Source organism: Orycteropus afer, unplaced genomic scaffold, assembly GCF_000298275.1.
Source record: "Orycteropus afer afer isolate SDZICR_OR568_19922 unplaced genomic scaffold, OryAfe1.0 scaffold00014, whole genome shotgun sequence".
In the NCBI taxonomy this organism is placed as follows: Eukaryota; Metazoa; Chordata; class Mammalia; order Tubulidentata; family Orycteropodidae; genus Orycteropus; species Orycteropus afer.
Window position 1 is genome coordinate 5,537,222 of NW_006921601.1, and position 9,531 is coordinate 5,546,752.

A 9,531-nucleotide genomic window follows, 5' to 3' on the forward strand; every position below is an offset into this window, starting at 1 on the left:
GCCTCCTGGTCTATGTACAGGTTCCTCATGAGTACAATTAAGTGTTCTGGAATTCCCATTCTTCTCAATGTTATCCACAATTTGTTATGATCCACACAATAAAATGCTTTTGCATAGTAAAACACATGTAAACATCTTTCTCGTATTCTCTGTTTTGAGCCAAGATCTATTTAACATCTGCAATGATATCCCTTGTTCCACATCCTCTTCTGAATCCGACTTGCACCTCTGGAAGTTCTCTGTCTCTATCAGCTGCAACCATTTTTGAATTATCTTCAGTAATATTTTACTTGTGTGCGATACTGATATTGTTCGATAATTTCCACATTTTGTGGAATCATCTTTCTTTGGAAGAATCACTGGTAGTTGGAAAATATGGCCTTGGTGATAGAAATTACACCAGATGTCACATGACAATTCTGTAAGACCAATGACTTATTTATTGCAAATACCTTTACTCAACAACATAAACGACAGCTACATGCATGGACCTCACCAGAGGGAATACATAGGAATCAGATAAAAAAAAATCTGTGGGAAGAGGTGACAGAGAAGCTCAGTATCTTTAGCCAAAACAAGACCAGGAGCTGACTGTGGAACAGACCATCAACTGCTCATATGCAAGTACAAGTTGAAGTTGAAGATAATTAAAACAAGCCCACAAGAGCCAAAATAACACCTTGATGATATCACACCTGAATTTACATACCATCTGAAGAATAGTTTGATGAACACCAATGACCAAAAACCAGATGAAGTGTAGGATGACATCAAGAACATCATACATGAAGAAAGCAAAAGGTCATTAAAAAGACAGGAAAGGAAGAAAATATCAAAATGGTTGTCAGAAGAGACTCTGGAACTTGTTCTTGAATGGAAAGTAGCTAAAGCAAATGGAAGAAATGACCAGATAAAAGAGCTGAACAGAAGATTTCAAAGAGCAACTTGAGAAGACAAAGTCAACTATTATAATGAAATGTGCAAAGACCTGGAGTTAGAAAACCAAAAGGGAAGAACATGCTCATCATTTCTCAGGCTGAAAGAACTGAAGAAAAAAATCAAGCCTTGAGTTGCAATATTGAGATTCTATGGGCAAAATATTGAATGATGCAGGAAACATCAAAAGAAGATGGAAGCAGTCACTGTACCAAAAGTCACTGTACCAAAAAGAGTCACTGTACCAAAAAGAGTCACTGTACCAAAAAGAAGTGGTTGATGTTCATCCATTTCAGGAGATGAGATATGATCAAGAATCAAGGGTATTGAAGGAAGAAGTCCAAGCTGCACTAAAGGAATTGGCAAAAACAACAACAACAAAAAAAAAAAAACAAGGCTCCAGGAATTGATGGTGTTCCCATTGAGATGTTTCAAAAAATGGATGCCATGCTAGAGACATGTTCTGGTTACCTAGTGCCACTCTGAAAAGACTATACCACAAAAGGGATGGCCTTAACAAACAGAAGTTTATTCTCTTACAGTTTGGCAGGCTAGAAGTCCAAGTTCAAAGTGCCAGGATCTAGTGGCTGTGTGACAGCCCCTTGACCTTGGGCTTCAGCTCTGCCTTTTGCTCCTGGCCCACTGAAGCTAGAGGCATCTCTTCACTCAGACAGCTACTGGCTGCCGAGGCTAACAAGCCCAAGGTTGACAAATAAAATGGTACAGTCCCGATGGTACCAAACCACATGGCAGGCCATTAATTCAAGTCCATTGGAAGTCCCAAGGTTGGCAGAGCATGGCAGGCTGCTGAACAACAACAGGGCTACATGCAGGGTCCAAACATGCCATAAACTAGAGACCATTCCCCCAAGTCTTCTCCTTATATACAGGAAGCAGACCACATCGCTAGGGCAGCTACTCAGCTGCTCACAGTAGATTTCACCATGGAGTTGATGACCAGTCTCATCATGGGGAACACTACATCCAGCTGCCCAGCCACTCAACCAGGCCCAGCCAAGTTGACACACAAACATAAGCACCACAAGGCACTTACTTGACTATGCCAAGTAATTTGGAAGACAGTTACCTAGCCAACTGGCAGGAAAAGATCAATATTTGTACCCAATCCAAAGAAAGGTAATCCAACAGAATGTGCAAATTATTGAATAATATCATTTATATCACATACTAATAAAATTTTCCTGAAGATAACTCAAAAACAGTTGTGACAGAGAACTTCCAGAAATGCAAGCTGGATTCACAACAGGATATGGAATAAGGAATATTATTATTGATATCAGATGGATACTGGCTGAAAGCAAAGGATACCAGAAAGATGTTTACTGGTGTTTTATTGACTATGCAAAAGCATTTGACTGTGTAGATCATAACAAATGATGGATAACATTGAGAAGAATGGGAATTTCAGAACACTTAATTGTGGTCATGATTCCAGGAGCTGTTGTTCAAACAGAACAAGGGGATACAGAATGGTTTAAAACAGGAAGGGAGTATGTCACAGTTGTATTCTTTCACATACTTACTCAATCTGTATGCTGAGCAAATAATATGAGAGCTGGACTATATGAAAAAGAACGTGGCATCAGGATTGGAGGAAGATTCATTAACAATCTGTGATATGCAGAAGACACAACCTTGCTTGCTGAAAGTGAAGATGACTTGAAGCACTACTGATGAAGATTAAAGACTGTACTCTACAGTACGGATTACACCTCAACATAAAGAAAACAACAATCCTCACAACTGAACCAATAAGTAGCATCAGAAAAGATTAAAGTTGTCAAAGATTTCATATTACTTGGTTCCACAATCAACACCAATGGAAGTAGCACTCAAGAAATCAGATGACGTATCGCACTGGATAAATCTGCTGCAAAAAACCTCTTTAAAGTGCTGAAGAGCAAAGATGTCTCTTTGAAGACTAAGGTATGTCTAATCCAAGCCATGGTGTTTTCAATTGCCTTGGATACATGTGAAAGCTGGACAATAAACAAGGAAGACTGGAGAAGAGTTGATGCTTTTGAGTTGTGGCATTGGCAGAGAATACTGAAAGTACCATGGACTGCCAGAAGAACTAACAAATCTGTCCTGGAAGAAGTATAGCTAGAATGCTCATTGGAAGCAAGAATGGCCAGACTTTGTCTCACCTACTTTGATCATGTTGTCAGAAGGAACCAATTCCTAGTGAAAGGTATCATGCTTGGTAAAGTGGAGGGTCAGCAAAAAAGGGCAAGGCTTTCAACGAGATGGACTAACACAGCAGCTACAACACTGGTCTCAAGTACAGCAAAGATTGTGACACTGGTGCAGGACTGCTCAGTATTTCATTCTGTTGTACAGGGGTCCATGTGAGTTGGAGCTGACTTGACAGCATCTAACAACAACTGCCTCTTCCTAGATGCTCTGCAAAATGTATACATAGCCCTGTCTTACAAATTATATCCTTTATACACACTGTAGGAGCTCTGTTGGTGCAGTGCCTAAGGCATTTGACTGCTAACCAGAAGGTTAGTGGTTCAAATCCACCAGCCGCTCTGCAAAAGGAAGATGGGACAATCTACTTCCATAAAGATTTACCACCTTGGAAACCCAATAGGGGTCACTATGAGTTGGAACAGACTCGATGGCAATGAGTTTGATTTTGGTATACTCAGTATCTTTAATATTTCTACATAAAGGATTATTAAATCAATTAAAACATCTTCACATGAACATCTATTGTTAATCCAAGTTTTTCCCCACTGTGAACACACAGATTTTTTAAAAAGGAAAGTCAGTATGGATCTTAAACTCTGTTAAAACTTAATTTTGTTGGTTTCATTTTATTGAATTGATTATAAATCTTGATTCTTTTGGCCATCACTTAAGAGTCAGGTTAGGTGAGCCTTTTGAACATTTTCCACATTTAAAATAAATGGACAAAAATGACAGAAAACCTTTTGAGGTAAAATGGCAGTATCTTCTGAAAAGCAGAACTGTAATTTTAGATTGTGATAACAATTGTCATAGTTAAGGGATGCTGTGAGTTCACTATTTTATTATACTGATTAAATATTAAAAGATATTAACATCTAAAAGGTAAGTTTCTATCATCTGTAAAATACATTTGGAATACTAGATACACAATGATCTAACTGTATATTAAAGTTTGTTCAATCCTTTCCCTTCCCTCACCTATTTGTTTGAACTAAATAAATATTTCCTTTTCTAGAAAAAAATCACTCTGCTAATTAGCCCACCTTAAAAGATTGCCCTCATTTATATTTAACTTGAGTGTCTACCATATGCTGACTATTTAATGTGAATTATTATCTCATTTGACACTCTTAATAAGCCTCTTGAGATACATACTATTATTATTTCTGTTTGAAAGACTATAAACCAAGCTCAGAAGGGTTAATTAATTTGCCCAAGGACATACAACTAGTAAGAAGGAGATGAAGGGCTGATAGCAATGGAGGAACTGAGAACCAGAAAACCTTGGATTCAGAAAACCATATGAGAGAAACACTGCTGCAGTTAGGCTGTGCCTAGGCTCCCCTAAGTCCTAGGCTGAGGCCCTAATACAGAGACAAACACACAGAGGGGCAAGATTTCACTTTATTGTTACATCAGTCTCACAAATAAACCCAACAAAGTCAGAAACATGGAGTGGATAAAGTGCCAATGCAAAGGCCTAGCAACAGAAGGAGGGAAGAATCCAGTTCATCTCCTCCATGTTCCCAGCCTGCAACGAGATTTCTATACACAGTGAGGGCAGCTGACATACCAAGCAATCTATTCTATAGACACTTGGAGCTAAGGAACAGAAATTGTTACCAGGTATGATCTAGTGCAGGGTAAGGAAATAGAAAAGTCAGTAAATCACTTCTCAGATGAGTCAGGCACAAAAATACCAAATGATAAAAACAGTAATTTTCAATGGCCTGTATTAGAAATAGATATCTAATAAGGACAATATAGGTAACAGTTCTATAATGTTACTTCTTGCCATTGCCTGTCTTCAGAACTGTGACCTGGGTAAATGGTTCTCTCCCTCCCCCAAGCTCCACTCAGAGGCACCAAAGAGAATTTTCTAGGCATCTGGGAAAAAGTGACTCAGAACTGGCCTCACCAGTTTACCTTGCCAGTCCCCAAAAGGCAGACTCAATGCTCCTTCATGAACATCAAGGAGATATGGGCCATCAGAGTGATCAACTGGGAGTATTTAAAGAAGTCTAGTGAAGACTTTCATAATTGTCTTTAGGCAGTTTTAGGTGCCTCTATCAAGCCTGCTCTGGTAGCATAGTGCCTAAGGCACTTGACTGTTTACCAGAAGGCTGGCAGTTCAAACCCACCAGCCACTCCTCGGAAGGAAGGTTGGGCAATCCTACTTCCATAGTGATACTGCCTCGGAAACCCAAGGAGGGGTCGCTATGAGTCGGGGGCGACTCGACGGCAAATAACAACAACATAACATCAAGCCTGGGGTTAAAAGCCTTACTATTTGGTTACAGAATTTAAATGATTTAACTGCACTGGGTAAGGTTGTGATATCCTAAGCTCAGATCAGGCTGTTTCTATTCTAAGATTGGAAAATCACTGACTCTCAGAGGCTAGGATAATTAAAGGTCACATGTTCATGATATGAACTCACAGAGCCAGAAGACAGAGTATCTTTCTAGAACCTGTGGGTTCCTGGCCTTACTTAGTGCACAGGGAATCTAAATAAGGAGAAACCAGGCCAGCGAACCTCCACCATTCCTTAGTTGTTACCAAAAGTCAAGGCTCAGAGTGGAACTTTCAAGTAGGGAAGTAAGGTGTGAAGTATTTCAACTCAGTCCTATGATGAGAAGCTAGCCAAAGTGGTACCAATGAAGGGTAAGGAAGGAGAGCGAGGAGGACTCAATGGAAAGGTAAGAGCATGGGGTGGAGCTACAGGGGCCCCTGAAGGCTAGTAACCCTGAGATCACCCCTGCTGATCTTCAGATGTGCCCTCCCCTACTATGGCTATGCTTACTTTCCCCTCTAGTTCCCACTACAGAGGTTGAATGGAAGGAGGCCTGGGAAATGATCCAGTGATAACTGGCTCCAGCAGAGCTGCCTAGCTATTCAAATGAGGGTCCCCAAGTTCCTAGTCCTTGGAGACCTTCTATATGGTGAAAAATGTTTAGAGTTCCAAAGAGCTGTTTGGTAGGGGCAGTGGCTGAAAACCAGACTAGATTTTTGGTGGGCCTGGCAAGGTTCAAAGTAGGATCCATGAAACACTCAGGGAATTACTATTATGAACCAAGAGCAAACTTGGGCATCTCTTAAAGGGAGAGCCACAGCTGGCTATTTTTCTGACTTCACTGAGCATTTCTGTGACTGACAGGGAAACTTTATTACAGGTACCTGTGTGTCTAAGCTGACACCAACAAAAACATTTCAAGAAGCCCCTGTACTCTCCCCTTTGAGAGGGATCAGGAAATACTGTGCAGAAAAGAACGTAACACTGCTAGGCCCTGCCCTGCCTCTTTTCTCTGTACCGGTAGAGAGCTAAAGAGTATCCCACTCCTCAAGTCCCTGCCTGGCAGTTTTGTTCCCTACCTCCATCCCAGAAAGTTTCTCAAGTGAAGCCTCCCCACCAATTGATTTAAGCAGTCTACTCCCTTCCATTCTCTTGGTTTTTTCAACTCTTTTTCCCTACCCTTGTCCCCAGGTACTAAGACACTGAATCCTGGTGGTATAAATGTCTGAGAACAATGTCCAGATTATTTCCTGAAGCCTTTAATTCCATCTCAGAGAGGGATTAATGTTCCTCTATCTCTGTTACTCCCTGCTCCCTCATACCTCTCCAAGAAGTTCAAAGTGAGAAACTATCTCATTCATCTTTGAACTCTCAGCTTTCAGGCACCAAGATATGGGCCTGAATGTGACATTTTGGGCAGAGGACTTTTAGTGGGTTTAGTACACAGTAGGGAGATCCCCATTCAAAAGCATCCCTAAAGCATATTCTTCCCCTACCATAACTTTTTACATATTCCTACTTCTTTGCTTTCCTACAAAGGCTTGAAGACAAATAAGGCAGTATGGGAGAATGAACATGGCCTTGGTTTGGAAGTTGGGTCTGAGTTCTGTCTCTTTCTTCTACTCACTCAGTATATGAGGTTAGACAATCTACTTGCCTCTTTGGACCTTTAAATGAAAGAGTTGGACTATATGACTTCTCTGGGATCTTTCAGATTCAAACTTGAATAATCAATGAAAGAATTAGAAGAAATTCTAATACCACGACATAGGTCTCCAACATCTCTTTGAAACAGCTAAAAGGTAGAAAAGGTCATGTCCCTGATTATTATACATTTAACTACAGGAAAAGAATCAAGTTTATCTATGGAGAAATAGAACCCAACAGCCCCTATGCTTGACTAGGAAAAGCAAATTCCTGGAAGAAGCAGAGAAATAGGCCAAAAGTGAGACCTGGCAGTGTCAAAAGGTCTATAAATTAAGTGATCAAAAAGTGAAAAACAATGGCTATAACCAGACAAGATCTCTAAGCACAAACTATAGTCTAGAGAGGTCTGGGTTGGGAGGAGCTTCCCTGGAGCTTCTATGAGAGGGAAGGACTTGGTCCACAGCAAGTTGCTACTGCATTTGGTACTGCAATTTGTCAACTTGGTGTGTGTGCATTAAGTGCAGACACGCTGCAGGCTGTAATTATGCTTCTGAAGTGCTGAAATGAGAAAAAAATATCAGAAGAAATGACACCAAATTTAAAAGGTTAAGCTGAAGACAATTTTAGTTTAAAAGCTATTCATCTTCCTCACTCCACTGTGTGATATCACCACTGCTCTTTCTGAAGTACAGGCTAGAAAGTTTTGTGGGATGGTAAAATCTAGGGGTAGGGAGGGCTGGGCTTGTGTTAAAATTGGAGCCAAAGGCAAGACAACCCCCATATCTTGCTTGATTTTCCCAAAGTTCCCCAAGCTCATGGATTTGCCTTGACCTAATCCATCTGGGTACTCACTTGTCTTCATTCAAGGAAACTGTCTCCACAAAAGGGATTTCTTCTTTATCTATCTTGCCCATGATCAGCCGGTGCTTATCCAGATTTATGATGCACTGAAAATAAAGGAGAAGCACTGGTCCCTGTTAGTGACCCCATTATGGGATTTGCATGTAAGAAGATCCCTGTCTCAGAGAGGAAATATCAAAGGGAAAGTGGAATCAATCTTACCTTCAAGGATCGGAGTGTCTGAAGACCCAGGGACAAGTTTTTCTCATTGTCCTCTAAAAAATAAAGCAGAAATTTAAGATTTAGCTATTTCCATGCTGGTTTAGAAGTCAACTTGATCACCATTAGGTTCCATTCGTCCATCCATCTGTTTGTCCATCCGTATATCTAATAAAATCTGTTAAGCATCTATTATATTAAATAATTTGTTCAGATCATATAGTTAAAAAAGCAACAAACCCATAAGCTAGTCAACCTAGTTCTATCTTTTTAACTCCAAAGAAACAGGCCTTTAGACAAAAACGAGGAATTTAATGTAGTCTAGATAGAATGCACAAGAGGAAGTATAGAAAGAGATTCTGGGAAACTATCAAAGGATTAATGGAATATTTTTACCTTCAACTGGCTCATGGAAAGCTCTCAGGGGCCATTTTCACATGAACACAAAAATATTTGCTTCCTGACCTTTGAATTTCTCCTGAGCTATACCCTCTTTTTTCTGAGTGAGTCTCAACATGCCTTGAATGTAGTTTAGGACCTGTCTGGTACTTTGGAGGGGAATAACTGGGACAAAGTCTATAGTACCAGATAGTGTTACCCTGGGATTTTGAAAAAGCCAATATTTACAGGCACAAGAACTCATGAGAGTTTGGTGGAGGTAGGAGAAGGGTTTACATTAGGAGCCTATAGGTCCAGTTCCTAGTTATACTCACCAACCACAGCTGCTGGGCAGTCCAGGCGGAGGGAGCCCAGTGTGATCACTAGGTGCTCAATCTGGCCCACTACTTTGAGATGCCGGGGAAGAGAAAGCTTCTCCCCTTCATGTTTGTGAGATCTGACATGCTCCTTAAGCCTGCATCAGAGAGGAAAATACAAGAGTCCCTTTGGCAGAGGTTTCTGGTAGAATCTGGCAGTGCTTACCTTCTGACCCACAATTGGAATTCTTCAGGGATTTCCTTGGATTAATTTGCCAACCAGCCAGCTTATACATGTTGGCTCAGCACTTTGTCCTAAACATGCCAGGGGGATATCTAAAAGCAAGACTCAGCTCCTGTTCTCAAAAAGCTTATATTCAAGAAAAAGATGGAATACTCCCAAATTCATTTTATGAAGCAAGCATGATACCAAAACCAGGGAAGGACACCACTAAAAAGGAAAACTATGGACCAATATCCCTCATGAATATAGACACAAAAATCTTCAACAAAATCCTAGCCAACACAAACATGGGTATATGGATGGATAGATAGGTGAACAGGCTAAATGATTAGGTATGTCTATGAAAAAGGGAGTGTATCCAAGATCATATATAGGGTTGGCAGACAATGGTCCTATAAGTTTATGTGAATGATCAGAATCCCCAGGTGTCAGTAGAGCTG

General features: G+C 40.5%; 1 protein-coding gene across 1 annotated transcript in view; it reads right to left on the reverse strand.

Annotated features, from left to right (window-relative positions):
• Nucleotides 1-9,531, reverse strand: part of NRIP3 (nuclear receptor interacting protein 3) — a 40,515-nt gene that overhangs the window by 9,917 nt on the left and 21,067 nt on the right. Inside the window, exons 5-8 of the mRNA XM_042782762.1 lie at nucleotides 8,866-9,005; nucleotides 8,156-8,208; nucleotides 7,946-8,040; nucleotides 7,208-7,241 (exon numbers count right to left, since the gene is read on the reverse strand). Of these exons, the coding sequence (XP_042638696.1) occupies nucleotides 7,208-7,241; nucleotides 7,946-8,040; nucleotides 8,156-8,208; nucleotides 8,866-9,005 (322 nt within the window). The remainder of the gene's footprint in view (nucleotides 1-7,207; nucleotides 7,242-7,945; nucleotides 8,041-8,155; nucleotides 8,209-8,865; nucleotides 9,006-9,531) is intronic.